At 48.9% G+C, this 26,882-nt stretch overlaps 1 protein-coding gene across 2 annotated transcripts in view; it reads left to right on the plus strand.

Annotated features, from left to right (window-relative positions):
* AUTS2 (activator of transcription and developmental regulator AUTS2) overlaps window positions 1-26,882 on the plus strand; it is a 782,988-nt gene that overhangs the window by 708,639 nt on the left and 47,467 nt on the right. For both annotated transcript variants that reach the window (XM_038157971.1, XM_038157972.1), the window contains exon 6: window positions 4,404-4,452. In XM_038157971.1, the coding sequence (XP_038013899.1) occupies window positions 4,404-4,452 (49 nt within the window). The remainder of the gene's footprint in view (window positions 1-4,403; window positions 4,453-26,882) is intronic.

Genomic DNA, 26,882 nt, shown 5'->3' on the forward strand with positions numbered 1-26,882 from the left:
AGCTCTAGAGAGTGATGTTCCTGGAGCTTTCGCGACCGATGCTCGTGAGCGTGTGCCGCCATCCCGGGGCGGGGGGACTGTCCGGCTCGGCGGGTCCCTCGCACGGCGCCGAGGAGCCGCTGCCGGAGGCTCCGCGCAGCGCGGCAGGCTGCTCGGGGCCGGCCGCTGGCGGAGGGAGCGCGGCTCCCGCGGAGCCTCCCCCGCCCGGCCGGGCCGCCCCCGCCGCGGGGACCCCGGCGGAGCGCGGGGCGGGGCCGGCGGAGGGCGGAGCCGGCGGGCGGCGGCGGCGGCTCCGGGAGCGCCGCGCAGTGCGGAGCGGAGCCGGGCGGGAGAGGGGTCCGGCCGGCGTCTGCAGCCGGGCCGGGCGGAGCGGAGCGGAGCGGCCGCCCCGCGGGGATTACAGGCTTGCGAGGCTGTTTCGGCGGGGCCGGAGGAGCCGGGGCCGGGCCGCTGCCTCTCCCCCATGGAATTCACCTGAGCGCGGCCGCGACGGGAGGGACGGCGCCGGGCGGGAGCCCGCTTTGGCTCGGGAGAGGACGGGCATGACTTTTTAACCAAAACAAAAACAATCAGCCCCCCGAACGCCCCGGCAAACGGCGGAAGAGAACCCAAAAAGCCGCCCGAAGGAAGGGACGCGCAGCCGCCGGCGCTGGAGCCGCGGAGGGAGGGAGGAGGCGCCGCGGCCGCACCGCCCCGCACCGCCCCGCACCCGGAGGTGCCGCCGCTGTCCCCGGCCGCCGCCGCCGCACATGGTTTTCTTTGTCCTGCTGCCGCTTCTGTAGCGCCCGCTCCGCGCCCGCCACGCTCCCCGCACGCCGCGCTCCGCTCGCTCCTCCCGGGAACCATCTTGCGGGAGCGGGGAAGGGGTCGGCGGCCCGGGAAGGATGCCCGCCCGGCGGCCCGCGCGGCCGGCCCGCGGAGTCGGTTCCCCGCGGAGGATTAGTTGGGGTTTGGCCGCGGGACGCTGAGAGCCGCGCTGGATCGGAGTTGCCGCACACGCCCGTCCCTCCCGCACCGCCATGAGCCGCGGGCCGGCCGCCCCGCGGAGCCCCCGGACAGCAGGTAACCGCGGGGCGGGGATCGGTGCGGCTCCTGCGGGCCCCGCGGAGGGAGGGAGCGGCCGCCGGGCCCGGGCAGCCCGGGACGGGCCGGGGCGGAGGGGGCGGCGGGGCCGCGCTGGCTCCGCGGGCAGGTGCGGGGCCGGTGCAAGTGCCGCGGCGGGGCCGGGCCGTGCCAGCAGTGAGTCAGGCTGCGCTGTCTGGACAGGAAATATTTTAGTCATTCATCCCCTCGAACGGCAGTACATTCCTTGGTGAGGGAAAAATACTCTTTGGGTCATTTTTTTTCTGTGTGGTTTGTTGGTGTTTTTTTTTTGTTTTTGTTTTTTTTTTTGTTTTTTTTTTCTTTAAGCCCAGGGATTGCTGACTTGTTTCATTTCGCGGTGAAAAGGATTAAGCTGCGCTTGCTAACAAGGGGATTTGTAAGGGAAAACGGCCAAAGTGCGAGGAAGGGAACTGTGTGTCACCAGCTCCGGCTCTGAGCAGGAGGAACCGAGTGGGCTCCTCGGGCAGAGCACCTCGGATAACCCGCTGGTGTCCCCAAATGTCATGGTGCCAGCAGACAGCGCTCATCAACTGCTCAAGTGAGACCTGGGAGGATAGGGATAAAGGGGAGCGAAGGAAGAGTTGCAGTTGGCCGGCGGAAGGGAAGGGAGAGCCGAGCTCCTCTCCGCCCCTGGAGCATCCAGGTTCGGCCACATCGCACCCACCGTGTACATAAAGGCACTTTGTTGTCTGCGCCGATTCCTGTCAGTACGGAGCAGGGTTTAGTCAGCCCTGCTCAGGCACCGAATTTCATCCTTCTGGGGTACTGCTGAGTTGTTGAGGGTTTTTGAATCGGTTGGATTTTTTGTTCCTTTATTGTTGCGTGATGTGACTGCCTAGCTGTGGAAAAATAATAGTTGCATGGACATTGATACGCTGTATGTCTGCTGACAGAGATTGTGTTCGCCTCTGTATCACTGGTACATCATCCTAATTGCTATTTTGTATTTAAAACACGATTTTTAAGTAAGGAAACAGGCAGGCCAAGTTCATCTCCCTGCTCCAGCCAGCGTGTGGGTTATTTTTCACGGTAACGCAGGCAGTGTCGTTATTTCAAGTTGCTCTTCCATTCGTTTGTGTGTGGTCAGTAATGCAAAATGAGCTTCGCTCTTGGACGAGCTTTGTCTTTGTAAAATAATTCCTTTTTTAGATGTATGTTACGTGGATAATCATCTACCAGGTTGCTCCGGAGCTGTCCTCGAGCAGGCTGCGTTTTGTTCGAGGTGTGCCCCTTCCAGGTGGCACGACCCTGTTTGTGGCTGTGCGACAGCACAGGAAAAGATTGCACCTGAAAAACCATGGCTTCAAAAACAATCTCTTGGTTTACGCTTGGCATTAAAGCAAACTTTTAAAAAAAGATGTTTTGCTCTTTGTAGTGCTTGGGAAAATCAAGCAAATAGGAAACATGGAGCTTCCCTGTGCTGTTCTCTTTTGAAACAGTAAAATAAAGTAATAGCTGAAACTGTAAGAAGTTTTTTTTTTTTGTTTTTAAAATTGGATTTTCTTTCTAAAAAAGGACTGGTTCAGGGAGTTTTGACTTCAGAGAAAAGCTACATTTGAGAAGCCAACAACAGCTGAAATTCACTGAGAAAGATTATTTTTAAGTAGGCTGATTGGCAAGGGTAGGAAAGCATTGAGCCTCTTGTTGGAGTAACATTGAGCTGCTCCTTAAGGCACATGGCCTTCTTGATCTCTTCAATTTGTGCATTATTCACATATTTTCATTAATTTAGAGAAAGTCGTCACTGCATAATAAATCCATCATTGGGTAATAAATCCAGTGTTTACAAGGTATTTAGCTGAGGCGAAATTGCACCAGCTCGGCTTTCAAATAAGCCAGCAGTAATCTTGTAAAATTTGTCTAGAAGTCTGAAAAAGAATACAGTTATTTTTAATAATTCATCATAGAAATCTTATCTGTCACTAACTTGAGGGCAAACCAATTTTTTCAGTGTATTCCTACACTGTGATGCACGGTCTGAGCCGTGTCTTACTCATTTATCGGGAGTTTCACATCCAAGTTTTTAGTGCAGTCGAGATAGCGAATGTGTATGTTGATTGTCTGGTGATTTTTATCTGGTTTTGAATTGAGAAATTCCTTCCCTTTAACAAAAACCTCCCACAGCCCGCTTTCCAGTGTTTGCAATCATTGTCCCTGAATCCAGCAAGAAAACAGTTTCTAGGGAAAAATCAAAATCTTTCTCAAGTGTTACAATTTAACCCTGTTTGCAGTGTTCTGCTCCTGAGCATGTTTTCCCTGTGTTTTCCAAGAGCAGCCTGGTTCTCAGCAGGGCTGGGTTTGCAATTGAACAGCTTTGTGCTTTTTGGGTGCTTTTTGTGGGAGAAGTTTGAGCTGTAGGTGCCTGTGTGTGTTTTGTGTGTGTGTGCCCAAACACAGCAGCACACAGCTGGCAGAAACTGAGTGTTTGGTGCTTTTGGGCTCAGGGTGTTTGCAAAATGAACATTTTCAGTGTTCCTTCCCTGCCCGGTTCTGTGCTGTTGGAAGTTCTGAAACGGGGAGATCAGTGGTTTTGTGTGAAACTGAAATAAAGCTTTTTATATGGGTAGAGAGCTGAGCTGGCACCCTGGCATAGAAACAGCAGGAGTAGACAAGCTACTAACACAATATTAAGGGGAAAAACCTCCCTGGATAAAGGCGGCTTGATGAAAAAGAAAAGGTTTATTAGTTTACACAGCGAGGTGTCAAGAAGCAGGTATTCTGAGGAAGGCAAAGCTGACGTGGAAATATTCACTGATCCTGACACTTTCTTTATTTTTCAAAGAGTTTGCAACAGCAATTTATGAAATTACTAAGCTGAGTTATCAACGCTGCTTTGAAGGTGGTAAAAATCAAATGTTCACACAGCAGGGATCCCAAAAATACTTTATAAATTAATTAAGAAATCTGCACTTCTGGAAATTCCTGAGACTGGGCTGTCTGGTTCGAAATCGTGACTCTTCTGCATCGCAGAATCAATGTCGGAATGTATTGGATAATGGCAGTACAAAGATACACTGTCTGTGCAGCTAATGTTGAAGAAAAAACCCATTTCTTTATGAAATAGAATCTTTCCAAAGAAATATCTGCACTGCAGGGCGGCGAAGCACAGCCAAACAGCACCACCTCATGGACACGGCCTCCGGAGCCGCCGCTTCCAGCGGCCCTGGTTTTGTCTCCTGATTTGTTTCCCTAAAATATACACACCTCAGCCTGTGCATAAATACACCGTGCCTTCGGAAATCTATCACTGCTAGAAAATGTAACTTCTGTTTTTTTCTTCTTTTTTATTGGTCTTTCAGGCATCTGATGCCAGCTCTGAGAAACTGTTCAACGCTGTCACAAATAAAGGTAAGGCTGCAATTCACATCCCAAACAGATTTATTTTCCTTTTTTCCCCACACGTTTCTTTTCATGGCAATTTCAATGGGAGATGAAATGTAACTTGTCTTGCAGAAATGTTGCAATCAGCTTGTTAGTGCTTTTTATGTTTCTCTGTGTTTCAGACGTGTTCTGTATGCTTGGTAATTGCTTTGCTTAATATAAAATATAGGCTTTAAATAATGCATTGCCTGCCAGGTCAGAATTAATTTAAATAACAATATTAGGGAATAGTTTATTTTACAAATGGCTTTAATTTAAGCTCATTTAAATAACTGTAAGAGTTTTCAAAATGTTTTAACTTGATTGTTACTCATCAGCTCCATGATAGACGTGGAATTATGAATAGCCAATTTGCACTGCTGACAGTAATAACCAGCCAACGTTTAGTATTCACAGGATAATAGTCATAAACCATGGCTTACTGTGCTGTGTGCTTTCTGTAGAGTTAATAAATGATAGAGGGCCACATTTAAATATTCAGTATCCCATTAATTTCTTCCAAACAGCAATCCAAAGACAGAGCTGCTAATGATATAACAGCACGTTAAGGGAAAGCTTGCCCTAAATCAGCGCCCGTGAGCTGCCGTGTGGAGCTGGGCCCTTGTTAGAAAGGCTTTGGGGATCCTTTCCATCTAATTCCCCTTTTTGGTCTGGTTGGTGTTTTTGCAAGGAGGGTGGAGGGAGCAGCTCCAGGCAGGAGTTGCACAAACAAGTATAATGCAAAGCCTTGAAAGCGCATCTGGTTTTTACCCCAGTGTCCTGCTTTTCTCCGGCAGCACGTGGGAACTGCCTGGAACAGGGTGAGCTTCCAGCTGTAAAGTGGGGTTTGATTTGATGGGGTTTGGAACACTCTTGGCCACACAAGAGGCAGATTTGACTAGTTTGAAATTCAGGCGTGTTCTGTTGGCCAGGTGTGGGTTTGCTCAGTATTTGCCCTGTGTGCTTCTCCCCACGTTTGGTCTGTTACTCCAGTGAGCCATTCCAGTGTTTCTCTGTGCTTTTCAATTCCACAAAGCTGTGATGGTTTAACTGGGGACAGAATGTGACCCCGTTACCTTTGGGATTCCCATGCTGGTCTGCTGCTGCTTCTGAAGGCTTCTGCTGCATATTGAATTATACCTGGATTTAATTGCATTACGGATCCATAGTCCTGTTTTTCATGTATTAGCATCCTCTGGAAGTACAGTCTGGATTATTTCTGTGGTCTAACCAGGTTATGTCAGTTGGCAAGCTGATTTATCCTGTGTGATTAATGGCATTTACAGGTTCCCCAGGCCCCTCCAGAGGCTGAGGATAGGTGGCACAGCCATTAGAAGGGAAGAGCTTCGTGTCTGGAGTGACCCCAGGCCCCCAAACTACATGTGACTGCATCTTTATTTTGCTAATTTGCTGTAAAAAGCTTTGGCATTTGAGCAGCCCTTTCTTGGGGTTGGGCCAGGGCAGGAGAAGCCGAGTGAATCCACATTCCTGGCAAAGGCCTGTAACCAGGGTGAGGGGCTCCTCTCCTCCCCGGGAGGTGACTGATGAAGAGTAGGCCCCTCTTCCTCTTCCTTTGGTTTTCTTTTTTGACTCAAACACATTTCCCACATTCTTATTGCTGTTTACTTACGGAGCTTGATTCGTGGCATCCCTTTGGATGTGAATACCCATGCTTGACAGGGAGCCTTTTCTTCAGAGGTACTTTTCTTTGGTGATTTAGTTCCCTTGAAAGGATTAGGGTTTCTTTGTGTAGCCTAAAATCAACATGGGCTTTTCGAAGCTTTGCTTGGGAAACCGTACACAAATAAGCTTTTTAGTTGATGGTAGATTATTCCTTTGCCCCTTATTTCCATCAAAATGGCATCTTTCTTTTCTCCTCCTGAGTTTCCCCTTAAAGCCATATGCTAATTCCTGTTGGTAACATGAATGACAAGGGAGGAATCAATGCAAATCCAGGTGCGGCCAAACTAGGCTGGCTGGTATTTTCTTTTTTTTTTTTTTTCCTTTACCCTCTTTTTTTTCTTTCTTCCACTGAGAGAAGGAGATTAAGGGGAAAGAGAACGGAAAAAGCATAGGGGACAGTTTTGTCAAAGGGATTAGCATTCAGACTACAAAATATCAGGAAAAGAAGCTCAGAAAAGCTCCCCTGTTTGGAGATAATGTCAGTAATTGCTGGCAGGCAGGTGCTGGGCTCTCTGCCGGGGCTGGGGGGGGAGTGCTGGCCCCGGGGAGCTCGGAGTGCCCGGGGGCTGTCAGTTTGATAAATTCAGAGTTCAAGTTCCCTCTCCGCAGCTCAGGCTGCTCGCTTCCAAGCCAGCTCTTCCCCACTGTGTTGTCCATGGCTGCTTTTGCCAAAAGTAATAAAAGTCACTCGTAAGAAAGGTCAGATTTGCATTGGGTAAATCATGGTGAAACCTTCCAAGCTGCCAGGCTGGGAGGGCTGGGCAGCCTGACAGCATCCGGCCCTCTGTGTCCGTGGCCACTCCTCTTGGGTGTCCCACAGCCACCCGTGTCTCACACACTGCTTGGGCTTTTCTTGCCTTTTTAAAAAAAATTTTTAGTACTATTCATAACTGAAGTAACAGAAATTACAGAAGTAATGTATTTACAGAGCAGGTACAAATCCTGAAGCATTTTACATCTCATATATACATTTTGTCCCCTTTCTGTCATTTCATTGTGGACTTCGAGGCTTAAGATGTGCTCAGGCTCAAGGAGTGATGGGTTAGTGTGGATCTGTAATGTGGAACAGTCCCTTCCTCAGAAACACTAAGAATTTTAAAAATCCAGAGCAAAGTGAAATCCCCCTCAGCCCTCTCTAGAAAAGCTGGTAAAACCCCTGGAGGAGAAGTCTCTCAGCTCCCATTTAGGACTTGGCTGCCCTTGGAGCTGAGTGGAACGGTGCATCACTGAATCTAGAAGGGTCCTGTGAGCTGTGGGGGGCAGTCAGTGGTTGTTGGGGTCCCTCAGGGCTGGGACTCATGTCAGAGCCCAGCAATGGAAAGGGCCGTGGGGTCACCCCTGTCACCTCCGTGCTGCCACCACGCCCAGAGGTCTGCAGCAGGGCTGGGAATTTGGGAGGGATGGAGCTTGGTCCCCAGAGCAGGAGTTCCTGAGGGGGTGGTCCCTGTTTGTGGATCAGAGCCCTGCGTTCCTTGGCTCTGCAGGAACACCCTGTAATGCTTAAATTCCCCAGGGAGATGGTTCCCTTGGCAATCCAGGTGGCTGTGCTGGGAGGTGAGCACCCAAGGGTCTGGGCCCGTGGTGATGCTTGACAAAGGAGCTGTCAGTGTCTGAATAAATGAGCTGGAGAAGAGCTGGCAGAGGAGAGCATCCCCCACCTGCAGCTGCCGCTCTCCCTCTCTCACTCCCTGTGGGATGGCCCTTCCAGTCAGGATTGCTGCTTGTGTCATTGAAGGAACAGAGCTGCCCTACACCCTCTGAGAGGTTCACCTCAGCACCATTAATCCCAGCCAAAGTACAGAGTTTGTTCATGAATTTTCGTAACATGACTTCTCAGCATAATTAAATTCCATTATCTCTCAATAATTTAAATACACACGTCTGAAGCTGCAGAGCAGGCAGCTCTTACTACGACTGTGTGGTTCATTTATGTTAACTCCCTCCTACATACCCTTGGAAAACAGCTTTTCCTGAAGGGAGAAATGAGTCCCAGAGTGGTGAAGTTTTCATTTGTGCTGTATATTGAAGTTTGCCTTTGATCAGAAGCACAATTGGGCTGTTAGAGCTTTTTATGTTCAAATTGTTTACAGGATGTTCATGTAAACTTTATGAATCCTTCTGCTGCGTGGCACCACCAGCTGTCAGGGAAATATTTATACTCTCAGCTGGAGGTAGATCAAGGCATCTGGGTTACGAGGCTGCACTGGTGGCTGAAATACCAATCAGATCAAGCCCTGGCTTTTTAGGTGCTTCTACAGCAATATCCTGCCCTAAAAAAAAAACAAACAGGCATGTTGTTGTTTCTCCCCTTGGCTTCTGTGGTGAAGCATTTCTTGAGGATCCTCTACAACATCTGTTTCTGTAAACAAGCAGGGAGCTAAAGCTGGCAATTCCTTCCCTGCTGATCCCCTCACAGGAGATCCTTGGCTGTGGAGAGGTGCTCTCACTCGTGAATAAACCATCCCCACGGCTTCTCAAGTTGGATGTAAGTGGATCCAGCACTCTGCAGGCAGCACATGCGCAGTGTTAATGTGGTCAGTGTGCCAGAGGACTGGCTGGCACTGCCTCCCTCCTGTCCAGGGTCTGGGGGAATCCACAGAACATCCTCACTCACTTCTGGGGTGTGTTCTCAGCCTCACTTGCAGTTTTTGGGATGGCTGCTCACTGAAATGCCTCTTTCTCTCCTGTTCTGGGAGCTCTGGAGCAACCCCAGCACTGCAGGGAACTGGCCCCAGGCCAGCAAACCTAGGGACTGCTGAATCATCCCTGGTTTTGTGGCAGTTCTGATGTGACTCCACAAGTGACATCCCGGCAGTGGTGTCTCCTCCCCTTTCTGGTGGAGGCTTCCCTGGTGGCTTTGAGTCACTGGTTTGCTGGTGTTTTGTGGGTTTCAAATGCCTTTCAGTGTTTTCCATGTGGAAGTTCAGTGTCTCATTAGGGAGAGGCTGAGCACTAGAAAAAACTGTGGGTTTGGAGAGCCTGGATTTCTGGTACCCCTGAGTTAGATTAGAAGAGCTGCTGGGTCACTTCACTCTTGACTTCCAAGTGAAGCTGAGGAAAAGGTTGATAAATGTCTTGCAATAGTGCTTTGTTCTGCTGCACAAAAGAGCAAGGCAGCTGTTCCTGTGCCAGGGAGGCTTCATCTGAGCAAGGAATTGGTTCATAACATCCCTTCTGGCTGCACCTCCTAAGCACAAACCACCCCTCTCCAGTCCTACGCCTTCCATGCCCTCTCCTTCTCCATGTGCTGGTGGTTTTTTGGCTGGACACTGGCTGCCATCTGAGCTGTGGGGTCCCGGTGCTGGGAGGTGCTGGAGCTGTGGGGTGTCAGTGCTGGAGCTGTGGGGTGTCAGTGCTGGAGCTGTGGGGTCCCAGTGCTGGGAGGTGCTGGAGCTGTGGGGTCCCAGTGCTGGGAGGTGCTGGAGCTGTGGGGTGTCAGTGCTGGAGCTGTGGGGTGTCAGTGCTGGGAGGTGCTGGAGCTGTGGGGTGTCAGTGCTGGAGCTGTGGGGTCCCGGTGCTGGGAGGTGCTGGAGCTGTGGGGTGTCAGTGCTGGAGCTGTGGGGTCCCGGTGCTGTTCTGTAGCTGCAGGAAAAGGTCACTGGATAATGGGATGTGCCCAGAGGGGCAGGTGAAAGTCTGAGGTAGCCTCTTCCAAAAATTTCAAATTCTTAAGTTGTTAAACTTGCAAAACAGGAGCCTGTGAAGGCTTCACAGGGCACCTGTAGGTCAGTAATTCAAAACAAAAGCAGAAAGCAGCCAGCATGGTACTGAAGGCATTGGCTTTTTCTGGCCAAAATAGCAGAGGGAGAAGTTGCAGGTATTGTTCTGGGCATCCCTGCCCCCCTGGGCTGGTATCAGGTACCCTTTGGGGTCAGTTAGTGATCACATGCCCCCAGGAGTTCATTTAAGGCTGTGGATTTTTGCAAAGTCAAGCTATTCCGGGCTAGGGAGCAAAATGGTAATATTTGCCAACACAATTGTATCTAATATGGAGGGAATATTTGTTTTGTAGATTAGCGTGTATTTGATCTTCTCAAAAAAGACATCAGTGTTGGGCTGTAAAATTGTGCTAATTGGCTGAAAAGAAGGTGGAAAAATTCTTGGGGTGGGAATGTTTTGATGACAGAAATCCTGCCTTGCCATATCTGTGGTTGGGGGTTCCAGGCTGGAGGCTGCTGTGGGATGTGGTGAATCCTGCAGACCTCCCCTATCTGGCCTGCTGTTAGTCTCTCCCTTGTAATAAAATGTTATTTTCTCTGAAAATGTATGTTTATTTAACTAGGTCTCTTTTTGCTTCACAATCTGGATTCCATTCAGTCAGTTACCACTCCAATTAACTAACAATTATTTAACATTAACAGTAATTACAGACGCCAGTTAAGCGCCTACAGATGTCAACTGTTAGCTTTGTACCTAATCACTCAATGAAATGGAGAAAGTTCAACAAACATCAATTAGCCAAGCAATTAGTATGAGGTAGGAAAGAGCATGTTATCGTGTGTGAGCTGATTCAATTTATTTTATTTTGTCAGTAAAACACACACAGGCAGACAAGCAGCAATAAGTTGCTGAGATTAGATAAAGCTGTATTGTTTTGCTGCTTATACAAGATTTCCCCCCCCTTCTGTTCTCTCCCTTACATAGCTTCACTGTGCTTTGCCAGGCATTTGTTATCTTATCAAATGCATTTCATTTCCATTGGAAAAGCACAGCAGTGTCACGGCAGAGGGGCCACGTTTCCATCACGTGCCACCTGAGCAGAGCTGCTCCTGCTCAGCCTGGCAGTGGGTTTAACCTGGGTTTGACCCGGGAGTTAGGCCAAGGACACCACACAATGGATCTGTGGTTGTAGGTGAGCTCCTTCACTGGATTTGTCATTTAATGTTGGTTCTGGATGGAACAGCCCCTTGGTTGGGTCTGGGTGGAACAGTTGGTTCTGGTTCCACAGCCCCTTGCTTGGGTTGTGAGGGGACCACAGGGCGTTCCTAAAATGTGCCACTGTCCCCCCCAGCCCTCCAGGGGAGCAGTGGTGCCTCCAGCAGCACCATGGAATATTCTGGGGGATTGTGTGCCCTGCCTGGCTCGAACATAAAATGAAAAAATAAAAAGAGAATGAATGGGCCATAAATTAACTTTACCTAGAGAGAAGTGGTCGATTCCCAGCCACCAACCAAGTTGCACCACTAGCCTCTCTTCTAACATGGTTTGAAATCAGGAGAGCTGTGCAGAACCTGCTCAGGCTCTGGGGTGCTCAGGCTGTGGCTCTGGGGTACACAAATTGCCCAGGCTTCCCAAACACCCAGCTGTGCCACCAAGCCTCCGGGTCACCTCCCAAACCTTTCTCCCATAGGATCTGATGCCTCCTCACTTGGCACAATTACACAGACTGAGCAAGGGCTGTTAGACAGCTACTGCAGTTTAAAAAAGAAAAAGCACCCCAGAGTATCCCACATCCTACAGTCTTGACACTCTGGATGTCAGTAGGAGTTCTGCAGGGACATCTACAGGAATTGTGGGTGGGTTTTTTTCCTTTTTTTTTTTTTTTTTTTTTTTTTTTTTGTTTTTTTTTTGTTTTGTTTTTTGAATAAAGTCTTAAAAGGTGCTTAAAACCAAAGCAAAAAGGCTTTTTTTTTTTTTCCTTCCAGTTCTCAACTGTCCCCCAAACAAGAATGCCTTTTGCCTTTTAAAAAGGTTGGACGGGGTTTGGAACAGCCAGGTCTGGTGGAAGTGTCCCTGTCCACAGCAGGGGCTGGAATGAGATGAGCACTTTAGGGTCCCTTCCACCCCAAACCAGCCCATGATTAATCACCACCCTGACATATTTTAAATGTTTTTCCACACAAAACCATCCCACAACGTCAGATGTTATTTTATCATGCAGATTGCCCACAAAAGCCCATGGAGTTCTATGAATTAGTCGTTGTTTTCCAAAGTGTGGGAACAGGAGTGGAGAACCACAGGCAGATCTCACTATTGCTTTCCAAAATCTCAGCTTTTTTTCTTTTTCCTAGAAAAACACAGATTCTGAACATGGGAAGGAATTCTTCAGTGTGTGACCTGAGTGTAATAATATTTGTCTGAGTAGGCAGAAAAACTGAAATCAAGCTTCCCAGTGAGAGCTGCCACGTTCCTTCTGGTGGCAAAGGAGACTCAGTGAAGGATGACACTTTAGTCTGGTGAATTTTTAGCTTTCTCCGGGCTCAGCACAGATTATCCAAAGGAAAGGCAGGGCCTGGTTATGAAGGGGTGCTATGAGTCTCAAGAGGTGGAGGGGGTTGTGAGAGAGCATTTCTGGGCTCAGGGGGCAGGATAAAAAGGCTCTGATTTGTCCTTGTTTAGGCTTCATCTCAGTCTGGTGCTTCCTTGCTCCACTGGCTTCAAACGCTGGTTAACACCCAGCATTTACCTGGGTGCTCTTCTGGATGAGAGTCACAGGAATAAATCCTGGGACTCCCTGGGGACTCTCAGCCCCCCAGGATCACCGAGATTTCCTTTTTTCTTATCCCTACTGGATGTTGGTGAATGAGGGATACTCAAGCCCCTTCTGCTGTCCCTGTCACCAGCAGGTCCCATTCTCTTCCCCCATCTGGTTGCTGCCCTGGCTTTGGGCACCAGAGTTGGCCAGTGTGAGCTGAGTGATTGCTCACTAGAAACCCAAACACAGAAAGGAAAAAAGAAAAAAAAAAAAAAAAAGTAGGGTAATTTTGCAGCTGAGTTGCTCAAATGAAAGATGGGGTGGGAGGAGGCAGAGCCTGGGCAAGGGCAGAGGGACTGCCCCCACAAAGGTGCTGAAGGATCAGGACAGGGCTTCAGCTGCCATCAGCACTTGTCCTGGTGTTGTGCAAGGCATTCAGTTATTCAGTGTATCAGAAGCTGTTTTCCAAGCTGGATGTGAGTGACTGAGAGAAGCCTCAAGTGTGTCTTGCACAGTGTTCAAGTGGTTTAAAAAAGCCAATGTCAATGTATACTTAGAAAGCGGCAAACAGAGGAGCAGACAAACGGAGTGAAGTGCTCTTTAGAGCAGTTAATGGCCTTGACTTACACGTGCTGGGAGAGTGAGGTGGGAGCTGGGAGGGGGCTCCTTCTGTAATTATCATAGAATTACACAATCCCAGAATGGGTTGGGTTGGAAGGGACCTCAAAGCTCACCCAGTGCCACCCCTGCCATGGCAGGGACACCTTCCACTGTCCCAGGCTGCTCCAAGCCCCAGTGTCCAGCCTGGTCTTGGGCACTGCCAGGGATCCAGGGGCAGCCCCAGCTGCTCTGGGCACCCTGTGCCTGCCTGCCCACCCTCACAGTCAAGAATTCCTAAGTCAAAAATGTTGTTCCCGATAAACCTTTCTCTTTTCTTTTCTTTTGGAGCTGAAGATCTCAGCTTTTGCTAAGGCTGCTCAGAGTGGGGCTAGGAGGGAGTTCACAAGTCCAGCAGCACAAGCCCCAAACCCCACCAGAGCTGGAGTCTTTGCTAATGCAGCAGGATCCCCCCTGGCACTTGAAATCCTGGCTCAAGGCACACTCACAGCTTGCCCTGAGCCCTCCAGAGCCACCTGGTTTATTCCAATCTCCTGTTCACAGTCTGAGGAGCTCCCCAAACCCCCTGCTCCCCCCTCACCTGTACTGATTCAAAAGCCATGCACAGCATGGGCCAAACCACCTTCTCCTCCAGCCCCCATGGGAACCTTCCCTGGGTCACTTTGTACTCTGAGGTTCTTCATGGGGTTTCACAAACACTGGGGGTCTGGAGAGCTGGAGAGCTGGGGCCACCTGGGCCAGCTCAGGCCTTGGTGAGGGAGATGGGGAAAAACCTGGGAAGTGGGATGAGGTGAAAGTGCTGCTGAGCTCCCACAGCCATTTGCTGTAGTTTCCAAATACTTCAAGTTTGTGGGTACTTTTGGAAATTAGAGGCAAAGGAATTTGAGTGGCTGGTAAGAGAAAACAGCTGCTGCAGAGCAAGCTGGGTCCTAAGGAAAAATGACTCCATGGAAATGGGTCTGCCAAGTAATAAAGCCACAAATAAATACTTAGTTCATTTACTAGGTTGTTGGTCCCATAAGCACTGAAACTTCATTTGTTAAGAGAAGCAGCATTTAAAAATCAAAAGCAGATGAGCAGGGTCCTGGTTTTGCTGCTGCTGGCTGGGTTTGTTGCTGGGGTTGTGTGCCTGGGGCCTGTGCAGCAGGTGTGGGAGCTGCCTGGGGACCTCAGCACCAGTTTGTTCTGTCCTGTGATAATAACTGTTTTAGGAAGGGTTTTTTCTCTTCTCCTTGCCCATGTTGCTGAGATAAATGATTATTAAAATCTGACTTTGGCAGTTTTTCAGCACCAGGCAGGACCTGCTGCCCCTGGGGAGGGGTGGGAAGCTGTGCCAGGAATACAGTGCCTGCTGTGGATCTCAGCCTCAGGGGTGGGTCAGCCTTGGAACTTCAAATACCAGCTCCCCTGGCACCCTGGGGTAGTACAAAGAGACTGTTGTCATTAAGGGAATTGCTCTCCCATGGCAGTTGATCCTCAGGTGTTTTGTTTAGGGAGGCAGGGAGACACTTCAGGCTGTGATAGATGGAAAATCTGATGCTGAGTTTGTGAAATTCCCTGAGAGAGAACAGCTGGAATCTTTCCTCTTCCATCTGATTGCATCTAGGGGAGCTTCTTCAGGTTCTCCTCATGATCTTCCTGAGGTCTAAACAGGATTTACATAGTTCTCAAGTGGAGGAGATGGGGTGAACTCACCTCACCTCCTCATCAGGAAAGGCAGAGGGATGATCTTGATCTTCGTTCTGGTCTGCATTCACTGCCAGAAGTCACCCTTGTGTTCCTAACTCACCTCAAGTGGGTGTTGATTTGGAGATGAGGATTGTTGCTGTATGAATGCACAGCCTCCAGAGCCTTTGGGATCTGGGAAAGATTTACCGTGTGGGTGGAAAGATGGAAAGCAGTCAGAGTTTTGGAAGGAGCACTGTGGAAGGGTTATGCCAGGTTCTCTGAACATGTTCAGGGATGAGAGCATGCTCAGGAACAATCCTGGAACACCAGGATCCACCTTTTTCACCACACCAAGAGAAGTCCCATGGCTGCATCAGACACATGTAACACCACTGCAGCCAGAGTCATTTTGAAGACGTGGCTCTTGATCAAGCAGCTCATTATAACCCAGTTCATACTTGAACAGTCATGTCTGGCTGCAGACAGGGTGAGCCACCCTCAGAATACACCAGCCTGTAGTGGTCAGAGGGATGAGCTCTGGGGATGCCCCTGTGCCTGCGGGGCTGCTCCCTGTGCAGCTAGAGAGGTGTCCTGTCATCTGCAGCCAGCCCTCAGCCACAGCCATAGCAAACAGCTCCCTGTGACTGCTCAGTCCAGGCTCCAGGAGAAATCATAACCTTCGGGTGCAGAACCTCGTCCTTGACCACTTGGAAGGGTAAAGCAAAACCAACTGGCTCTATGGGTTGAATTAGAAAACTCTTGTTTCTCTGTTGCAAAGGTCATTTTTCTTGTCTAACAGCTTTTTTTCCATGCTGGGGGTCAGGGTTCCTTCCTAAAACTTGGCTGTTGTACCTGCTCTTGTGTGTTCCCGGTGGTTTCTCTAGATATGTTATGCCCAAATTAGTGACCTGTGAATTTGTACTTGGAAGGGGCTTATCTCTAGAGGTAGGTGTATCTGCATAAATATTTTACAAAAATAAATATCTTCTAAAAGTGACCCTCTGGAAGAGCCCAAGGCCAGGTTGGGGCTTGGAGCAAGCTGGTCTAGTGGAAGGTGTCCCGTGGGAGGGGGGTTGGAATGAGATGAGATTTGAGGTCTTTGTCTACCCAACCCATTCTGTGATTCTTTAAAAGATCATGGCCCAATGCTGCCCTCAGATGCTGTGTGCACTTCTCTGATGCAGTTTGGGTAGATAAAGCCCAGTTTGATCAGTCAGACAGGTCAGGACCACTTCCCACAGTGTGACCTCAGCTGGTGCTGAGGGTGTCCTCTGCAGAGCCCGGTGCTGTGCAGTGCCAGGTGTGTTGGGGGCTCCTTGGGTGTGACACCATCACTGACCAGTGCCATGGATACCAGGGGGCACCTACAGAGCAGGGGGGAGGAAATGTGCCCTACCCTTGTGCTTCTCGGGTCACTCCATGCCTGTGAGCTGCCTCCTGGGGTCATGGGCCTGGACTGAGCTGTTTTTCCACCTGCTTCTGGATCTGCTCTCTGCGTCTGATGCTGACTCCTAGTCTGAAGTTATCACTCCACAGACCACCTTTGGCCCTGTTTGCACAGCCCCTCACTCTGTGCACACCAGGCTCGCAGCCAGCACTTGTGGGAATCGCTGTAATACAATTAAATGGTGATAACAATCATCTGGCAAGCTGTTCCACTTGTCTGGAAAGGGCTGGGCAATGTGTGCATGTGGGACAAGTCTGTGCATCTTTTGAATTAATAAAAAAATTAAGTTTGCCGACAATCCAGCCTGCAGTAAATTAACACCTTGCTTAAACAGCTGACAACTTGAAGGAGGGAGTTGGTGTTTTAATACTTAAGCTTGTTTTCTCTGTCTTCACATGCCCTGTCCAGCATCTCCTCTTACTGAAATAACCTAATTGCTCCCCAGCCTTTCAACAGCACATCAGCTTAGTGCTTTGCTGCCAGGGTGGTTGTTCACCTCAAGGCCTCATTATGTTTTGCCACTACACTGGGGCCAAAAATAACTTGACAATACCTGCTCGATGCAGAGGTCTCTCAAGTGACAAACAAATAATTGGGTGAAGCAAACCCTGAGCACAGTGAGCTGCCACAGCCTGCTGTGTGCACAGCCCCTGGTGACAACAGCCGCCACGCTTCAGAGAGTGCTGGGACACAGGGGACAGCTGGGGAATGGTGTGTGGGATCTCCTCATCAGCCCAGGGCAAGTCATGGTCATTTTCCTGCAGGTAAAGGGCTGGCAACTTGGAACAAAGGCTTAACAAAGGCATTTGATGAAATAATTATTAAAAAACAGTGGCACTCACACACTGTCATCTTAGGGGGGTCTGTGGGTGTGACAGGAAGGGATCTGTCTGTGCCTTTTAGTCTGATATTTTAATTAATTTAAGGTTGATTGCTGTGCATACTTAAAAATTAGGTTAGCTTGTAACTTGTCTCTAATGATGGTTTTGACTGCTCTGGCGGTTTTACACAAAAGCAATGAAACCTCTTGTCTGTGGAGTGTGTTATTGTGTCCTGGGAGGGCAGCGATGGCTGCGCCAGGGTCCCCAAAATCAGGTGTCCCCAGCAGGACAGTCCTTTTGGGGCAGTCCCTGTCTGGGGGAGCTCCCTTGAGTCAGCTGGGCTGTGCCAGCACGTGGCACAGGGGCACAGCCCCACATCCTCAGGGGGTGTTGGGTGCTGCCCTTCCCCACAGCAGCACAGCCCCAGCACTGCTCTGCTCGTCTTCCTGGCACCCCCAAATCCCCCAAGATCTCCCAGTTCCTCCAGGGCTTTGGCAGCACAGGGCTCTGGGGTGTCCAGGGAGCTGCAGGAAAACAGCCTGGAGCTCACAGCTGGGTCTGAGGACACAGGGAATGGCTTAAACTGAAAGAGGGCAGGGGTGGGTGGAATATTGGGAAGAAGTTCTCCCCTGTGAGGGTGGGCAGGCCCTGGCACAGGGTGCCCAGAGCAGCTGGGGCTGCCCCTGGAACCCTGGCAGTGCCCAAGGCCAGGCTCAATGGGGCTTGGAACAACCTAGGGCAGTGGAAGGTGTCCCTGCCATGACAGGGGTGGCACTGAATGAACTTTAAGGTTCCTTCCAACCCAAACCTTTTGGGGTTCTCTGAGTAGCTGATATTGCTAATCCCGTGTGACTTTGTGGATAAAATAAAATAGGTATATTCACAAGTGTGTGAGAGACTCTGTAACCTGACAGTTCCTGGAATTGCTCCTTTTTTAGCAGTTTTTAACTCCTTTCTTGTGCTTGTGAGTGAGCAGCAAGGTGGGATTTTCTGCCAGCTCAGTCCCAGTGTGTGCCCAGCAGCCGAGCAGGGGATGAGGATGTTCCTGTTCCTGTTGTTTGCTGAGCTCAGGCAGGCAGTGCTGGTAAAGCAGAGCATGGGGAGGAGAGGGAGAAGCAGCATTGTGATGTTACTGGAAATGATTCAGAAAGATGCTTCTGGGGGGAATGTTACTTGTTTTGGCAAAGAATCTGTAGCATTTTTCTGCAATGTTTTATGATTCTTCTGCTGCTAGCAGTCAGAATGAGGAGTGGCCAAAATAACCAGGGCAGCTATGGAAACTTCAAAGCTCAGGGATCAGCCTAGTTTGTGGTAAAAGTCTGCTTTCAGAATTTATGTGTTCATGTTGCTTATTTTAGTAAACATATTATGGATAAAGTAATTTCCAAAAGCAAACAGGAGGCAGGGAATAGGATTCTGTCTTTGAGCTGGTTCTTCAGGAAATGATAAACAGACTTTAGCAGTCTCTATTTGAATATTTAGGTTTTATTTGCTTTCCTTTGGCTAACCATGGAACTTAAGCACTACTTAAAACCCAGAGTTTATCACTGGGCTTTCATTTTCTCTCTGCAACCTAAACTTTGCCCTTTGTGGATGGAGTGAATCCATTCTGTTGGGCTGTGGTTTTAATCTGGAAAAAGCACGCAGAGAACTTGCTCTGACAGGAAAAGGTAAATGATTTCCCTACGTCTCAGGCAGGTTAGATTTTTTTTTTTCTTTTAAAGAAAATTGCTTATACTCTATTTACCTTTTCCCCTGAGGAGTAAAGGGAGGTGGAGGCAGCACATACTTTCTGACACGGTGTGTTTGAGATTTCTCTTCTTTCAACAACAACACGTCAGGCAGGAGCGAATTTCCTGAGGGTGCTTTGCTGATGGACGTGCTGAGCCTTGCCTTGTCAGCAGGCACATTCCTGGGATGAAATCCCATTCCTGGGATTTCATGCACCAGCAGCCCTGGTGTGAAGTGGGAGCTGCGTGGAGCAATAATTCACATTTATTGGGCAGATTAGGAACAAACAGCAGCAGGATCAGAGATGCCTGTGTTTGAGTACAGGACGTGAAAGGTTGGGATGAGCCCACAGGAGGCCATGAAGTTGCTCCAGGAGCTGGAGCTGCTTTGCTGTCAGGCTCTGGAATGACCTTATTGTGCTCTTCCAGTGTCTGAAGGGGCTCCAGGAGAGCCGGAGAGGAACAGGGGACAAGGGATGGAGGGACAGGACACAGGGAATGGCTCCCATGGCCAGAGGGCAGGGATGGATGGGATATTGGGAATTAGGAATTGTTCCCTGGGAGGGTGGGTAGGCCCTGGCACAGGGTGCCCAGAGCAGCTGGGGCTGCCCCTGCATCCCTGGCAGTGCCCAAGGCCAGGCTGGACACTGGGGCTGGGAGCAGCCTGGGACAGTGGAAGGTGTCCCTGCCAGGGCAGGGGTGGCACTGGAGGGGCTTTGAGGTCCCCTCCAACCCCAACCACTCCACGATTCCATGGTAAACCTTCAAATCCCATTTTCTCAAATATAAAAATAATTGGAGATTCAGGCATCCCTTGGAGAGCTGCAATTAGTTCCGAGAACAAAAAGCTTTAGAGTTGCACACCGTTACAATCATGTTCTTTAAAAGGTAAACCAAAATTACACAGCCTCCTTCTCTCCCTGAGCATCTGCAGGAATGCACTTTCAGGTACATAAATATATGTATGTTTTTAATAATGCTCCCTCGTTTGACATGGTGTCTTGCCAGAAATGAAATCATTAATGAACTCCAGAGGGGATTTATGCAGATCCAAAGCTGCTCATTACATCTATTTTTAAGTCTGTTGCTGCACTGAGGGCAAGGGGAATTTGTTGGAACCTGCAGAGTTAAAACTTGTAATTTTGTTTGCTAACACTTGCAGAAGATTACAGCTGTGATCCCAGGCCCTTTGAAGTCAAGGGGAGCAGGGGGATCATTAGCACAGGATTATCCCTGTTTTCCTAATGCAATGCACCCAGAGAAAAGCTCCCCGTGTCCATCTCCTCCCACCTGGGGAAGGCACACGCAGGGATGGTGTGTGGGGTTCTTCCCAAGCTGTGGCTGTTCCAGGGGATGGGAGTGTGGTGTGTCTGTGCAGCCTCAGTGCCCACGGAATCCACAAAGTCTGTCACTGGATAATTTGAAAAGAAATATTCGGAAATCTTATTCTTGGAGCCAGGGTTCTGGATGAGTCCTGCTGTCATTTTGAGAAATCTCCATCTCAGCCCCTGAGTGTTCCCCAAAAAAGGTGTTCTCAGAGGCCTCTGGTGTTAGGATTTTGTCTGGGAGCCCCTCTGCTCTGGGATGATGGCTACACAAACATAACTTCTACAAGCAGCTGGGACAAAGGTGCATCAGGGCCAAATGCAAGGGCAGCTTTTAGGAGGAAAGAGCCTCTTGTGGCAGCAGGGTAGAGACATGGAAAAATAGCAGAAGTGTCTGCAGAAGGCAAGGGGAGTGTGAGGTTGCTGCTGGTGTGGGGTTTCCTGCAGGTATTTAATGGGGTTTGCTGTGACATGTCCCAGTTGGAGAGTGGTTCTGGAGCTGACAGACTGTGCTCAAGGCAAATTCTTTTCATTAAAAAAGGATTTAATTAATTAGAGCTGACTGCCAGCTGACACGTTAATTGACAAGGGAAGTGGGCCCCAGAACCTGGAGGTGAGATTATACTGTGACTTTAAATCTTTGCAGTCTCTGGTAAAATTTGGGCTTCCACTGGAAGGTCAGGGAAATCTCACTGGCTGTTTTGCAGGGCACGGTGCCTGAAAAGATTTGCAAGAAAAGCTCCAGTTTCCTAAAATTCAGTTTTCAAGTAAAGATCTGATCTGGCAAATTTATTCTAGGCTGAGGCTCAGTGAACTGTTTCAGTGGCAGCTTTGCTCACGTGGAATGGGCTGGGGCTGACAGGGAGCTCACGTGGAACTTCTTTAATTGGCTAAAATACAATTTGCTGCATCTTCTTTTTAACTGCTAAAATAAGTATTCACTTGCTCCAATAAAGGGAGTTCTGGAGCCACTCTTTTCTAATAATTTTCTTTTTTAAATGGAAATGAGCTTGGGAGTGGGTTTAGTGATTGATAGGAAGGTAACTGAGAGTGGAGTGAGATTGAAAATCCCTGGGAGGGTGGGCAGGCCCTGGCACAGGGTGCCCAGAGCAGCTGGGGCTGTCCCTGGATCCCTGGCAGTGCCCAAGGCCAGGCTGGACACTGGGGCTTGGAGCAGCCTGGGACAGGGGAAGGTGTCCCTGCCATGACAGGGGTGGCACTGGATGGGCTTTGAGGTCCCTTCCAACCCAAACCATTCTGGGATGCTGTGAAAGGGCAACACAGGGCTGAGTCCTCTCTGGAACCTGCTGACAGATCTGGGCTCAGTCATTCTTTTCCAAATCCATCTGGTGAGCACAAATGAGAAAAGGAAAGGCTTCTGGTAGTTATTCTTTGAGCCATGTGGAAACCATATTTATCGGGTAAAGAGATAATAGAGAAAATAGTGAAAATATAATAGAGCAGGGTCTGGAAAAATCCAGCTAGGGAACTGTCTTGGCCTCCACCAGAGTCCACCAAAGCTTTACAAGGAGGCTGTGGTGGGGAAAAGCCACTCATCCACATTTAATCCTTTCTGTTTTGTCCAGGCTATTCCTTAGATCTGGATGTTAATCCTTTAATTTGTGGTGTCCAGAGAACACAGAGGCGCTGGCAAGGCTGGATGATGGTGTGAACATCAGGGGTGTGTTTGGCAGGAGAGGTCAGAGCAGGGTCAGCTCATGGGCAGGAAGGTCCCTGTCACTTGTGCTGCTGTAAAAACCCGAGTATAATTTAAATGTAGTTTTTGGCTGTGTTTCTAAGGAAAATCACTGGTTTAACAAAGGTGTTTCCTGGTAAGCTGAGAGCAGCACATCACTCATCGGATTCAAAGGAAGAAATCTCATCTGTTACAAATGAGGTGATTTACACTGGCTAATAATAGCTGTGACTGTTCTGTGGGGGTGAGTCCCGAGGATTTGCCATAATGGTTGTTTTCATTGGCACATGAATACCTGGCTGTAAGAGCTGAGACACTTTGTTACAGCCCTTTGCTCTCGGGTGGAATCAGATGCATGGATTGCATGTATCAGTATAATCAACCCTGCTAAGATGTCAAAACATCAAGTGTCAAGCCTATCATAAAATCTAAACCCATCTTGTTTTCCTTTCCCTTTTTTCCCCCCTGTGCTCCAGCTAAAATAAATAACTGAGAAATAACTGAATGAATATAACCCATTTCTCCAAAGAAAGAAAAATAATTGCCTCCAGACTTCTAACTTACCTGCCAAATTGCATCCTGATGTGAATTGCAATAGACAAATTATAATCTTTTGAGACAAGGGAGGAGATGATGGAGTCTGAAAGTGACCCTTCCCTGGTAGGCACAGTCAAAATGAAGCTAAACTTGGCAAGTGATTTGCACTCACATCGGGGAAGAGTCGTGCCCAGGTCACCCTCCAGAGGCAGGAACTGGAGAGGGTGAGAAGAGCTCCCAGGGCTGGGCTGGGGCAGGAGCAGCTCCAGGGCTGTCAGGGTCACACACTCCACGAGCTCTGTGTTCCACCACTGCAGGGAAAAACCCAAACCTGGCAGCCAGAACAAAACCAGGGCAATGAAGAGCACAGGGGAGGAGGAAGGTCCAGCCAGGGAGTCTCCTGTTAGTGGGATTTGTCTTGCAAAGGACTTTTTCAGGCAGTGGAGGGGGCAGGGGCCATCAGAGAGATTGGGGCATCTCTCCTCAAGAGCTTTGGTGTTTGGTGGAGGGGTTGGAGCTAGATGAAGTTCAGTATGGGGCAGAGGGCTGGAATGAGATGATCTTTAGGGCCCCTCCAGCCCAAACCATTCTAGGATTTCATGATTCTGTGGTTCTGTGCCCCCTGGGTTCAGCCCTGCTCAGACATTGGCACTGTTGGGGGCTCCTCGTGGTTCTTGGATCCCTTTTGCTGCCCCAGCCAGTCCTTGGCAGTGGCTTGGTTTAAATCCAGCGCCATGTGGAGCAATCTAGGACATGCCTGGTGGCATGCCTGGTTAAGGAATGGCCATGAGAGTGCAGAGGATTCTTGGGCCTTGAAAGACAGAGAGATTTCTGTGATGTGCTCAAGACCTGGCTGCAGCTTTTATCCCATTTTCTGTGTTGGAGTAGCTTCTGTGAGCCTGGGGGCACAGCTGAGGGTTTAACTCACAGGAGGTCATTACAAAGGGATGAGGACACTAATGCAGAATGGTGCAGGATGTGAAGGTTTATTTTGAACTCCAGAAAATACCAGTGAAGAAACAAAACTTCATTTTCAGATGGAAGAGTGTTTTGTGAAAAATCTTTCCACAGCCCCCACTCAAATCCCCACTTTCTTGCACACATGGAACCTGAACTTGCCTAAAAAAACCTTTCGCTGTAAAATCTAAGAACAAAGATACAAACTCAGTAAGAAACTACAGTGCACACTGTAGCACCAACTGTGTAAAAAACCCCAGCAACTGAGAAGGATTCTGCTGTGAATTCAGCATGAGCATGGACACAGGAGCTTCAATGAGCTTAGTGACTTCAGTGAGTACAGGAACTTCAGCAGCTGCAGTGCCTGCTGTGGCTGAGTTCTTCAGGACACATGTAAAAACTAAAATGAAAAGTTGTCTTCCTTTATTTGAACCATCTAGATTGTTACTTCACCTATTTTCATGCATCTGGATATGGTTTTCTGGCCGTTTCAATGCTGTGATTGGCTCTGACTTTTTTTTTCAGTGACTTCCTAACCTGTTGTGGAGAAGTCAAACTTCCTACAGCCTTTGGTGAAACTCAGATACCCTCTGGTATTTTACCACTCACTTAATGCTGTTACTGCCTGTGCACATTGGGGTCCATTCAGGCGCATCTTCAGAAGGTGCAGCCAAAATATTTGCTGTCCAAAGGCTTTAGCTGGGTTTGGATGGGGTCAGTGGGTTGACAGATCCCCCACTGGTTGAAGCTGGGAGTCAGAAGCCAAGTGGAGAGTTTTGTACGCAACTCAAGTCACCTAAAAGCTGATCTTGACCTCTGGAATGTGTTTGGCTGTGTGAATGGTGCTGCTGTTGGAGTGCAAACAGGGATTAAGACTGGAAAAATACGGGATGGAGTAAATCCTTCCAGCACTGGCTGTGGGGAGCAGGAGCCACTGCAAAAGGAGGCCATGTGCCACTGCAAAATGGCTGGAGGAAAACAGCTCACCCCGTGATTGTGGCACGTCCTAGGACAGTTGTGATTGTTTTTTTAACCTCAGGAATGGTAAATGTCATTTGGTAACTTGCTCTGGAAGGTGATAGCAGGACCATAAGCGTTCTGAGGAGGGATGAGCTGTAGAGGTTTATTAATAGGATGTAAAACAATTATTTGTTTGTGTGCTTTCTCCCCTCAGGAATTTTTTCTTTTCTCTTTTCTAAATAACACGAGACATCCTTGGCAGCAGAATCCCCACAGTTGTTAATGTCAGATTGTTATCAGATCTGGCAGTGATTGTTTTCTAATAATAAGAATGTTTTTCCCTTGCTGCCCATGTGAGAGTGACAGTTTGCTACAACTCAAAGCAAGATGAAAAAGAAATTCAGCATTTGCCACTTACATCCCTGAAAACAAATTATCTACTTAGTGCAGATCCTTTTCTATTATTTATCTGCCTTTTAGTTATCTAAGAACTGGCTTTCCAAGAAGCAGAGGAGAGGCAGGGTTGGAATTCCTCTGCTTTTTAGCTCTTGCTTAGGTCCTGTTCACGTTTGGGCTCCACTCCCAAGAGAAGAGCTGCTGAAGCTCATTTCAGTTCTGGTAATATTGGTAAGGTTTGTTGAGATGTTTTAAGGAGCTTGACAACAGCCTGGGTCAGTGATCAGATTTCCCACTATGGAAATCTCCTGGTGAGCCAGGTGTTGCTGTGGTTTTGTCCTGGCTGGGATTCATCCCTGGGGCTGCCCAGCAGACCCAGAGGAGCTAAATCCTCCTCCAGGAGGGCACTGCACAGGCTCAGAACCAGTCTCAGGTCCAAGTTCCTGATCTTTCTCATTTCCCTCTGCTGCTGCACTGGTGGTGTGTCCTCTGCTTGGTCACTCAGGGGCTGAGCTGTCCAAGGAGCTGGAGAAGGGACTCTCCTGGAGTCTGCAGCAGCTATGGGGATCCCAAACCAGCCCATGGCCCTTTCCCTGCTCCAGCTCATTCCCCAGGAAGAGCTTTGTGATGGCTGTGCAGTGCCTGTGTCCTCTGGGAGCCCCAGCCCTGGAGTGGGGATGGGATGGGATGGGAATGGGATGGGATGGGATGGGATGGGATAGGAATGGGAATGGGAATGGGATGGGATGGGATGGGATGGGAATGGGATGGGATGGGATGGGATGGGATGGGATGGGATAGGAATGGGAATGGGAATGGGATGGGATGGGATGGGATGGGATGGGATGGGATGGGATGGGATGGGATGGGATGGGATGGGATGGGATGGGATGGGATGGGATGGGATAGGAATGGGAATGGGATGGGATGGGATGGGATGGGATGGGATGGGATGGGAATGGGAATGGGAATGGGAATGGGAATGGGAATGGGAATGGGAATGGGGATGGGATGGGAATGGGAATGGGAATGGGAATGGGATGGAGCCAGCCTGATCCCAGGGCAGCAGTGACAGCCTGGGATGTCTGGCCAGAGGAGGCTGGGCAGCACTCAGAGCTCCACTCTGTTATGGCAACAACACAGCAGAGGCAGGGGCTAATGCCCAAACACAAGGCCACCTCTTTCAGAAATGGATTTAGTAGCTGAAAGGACTTTTTTAGCCTGAAAGTGATACTGTGTTAAATATAACCCCTCTGGACTGTTCCTTCCTGAGGATGATTTTGGAAAAGCGCTGTGGCCCTGTGTCAGGGAGCACCCCTGGGTGCTGGGGACATTAACCACCAACCAGAACATTAACCGAGCACTAGCTGCTGTGAGGGTTTTTTTGCCTTATCAGTCTTCATTTTAAGATTACTGGCAAGATCCTCTTATCTTCTCCACGTGATATTCTTAGCTGGAAGATTAACTGATGTTCAGTTTCTAGAGTGATTTTAGTCTTATTAGTGAGAACATTTGGTAGTGTGTACTTTGTTTTAATTTAGTTGGCTGTATTGGAATTTAAAATCTAGAAGACAACGTGTTCTTCTGTTTTTTTTTTTTTTAAAAAAGTGAAATCCATTTAGTAAGAGTAATTTTATTATTTTCGTGTGGGACAGAAGTTGTTTAGCAAAGAGGAGGCTATACATGGTAGCCCAGCCCCAACTCCCAGACTTAATGATGCCTGACTGCAAACTGTATGGGAAAAGACTGGCATCAAGAATCTCTTGAAAATGAAATTTCAAGAAAATAGCACAAGTGGAGAAAGTATGTTTTTCTTACGCTGCTTTTCTTTGCTGTGTTTCTTGTGTATCAGATATTGCAGCCAATAATCGTTGCACTTATTTGGGTGAAATATTCCTCCCTGAATAACTCTTGCTTCAATGAGCTGCTCTGTTGTCATTCCTGATATCCAAAACTGGAGTTCTGGAATGGATACACAGTATTATTTTGGGAATAGGAAGATTAAAAACTTTCTTCACACTTTCCCCCAAGGCCTTTGACTGTGAGAGTGCTGAGATCTCACCCTTGTGTTGCTGCTGCAGACAGTGGTGCTTTTCCCTCCAAGTCAGGGTTCAACCCACACTCAGTCCCACGTGGTGTTGGGGCATCCTTTGGATGTTCAAGTA

Source organism: Motacilla alba, chromosome 19, assembly GCF_015832195.1.
Source record: "Motacilla alba alba isolate MOTALB_02 chromosome 19, Motacilla_alba_V1.0_pri, whole genome shotgun sequence".
Taxonomy (NCBI): domain Eukaryota; kingdom Metazoa; phylum Chordata; class Aves; order Passeriformes; family Motacillidae; genus Motacilla; species Motacilla alba.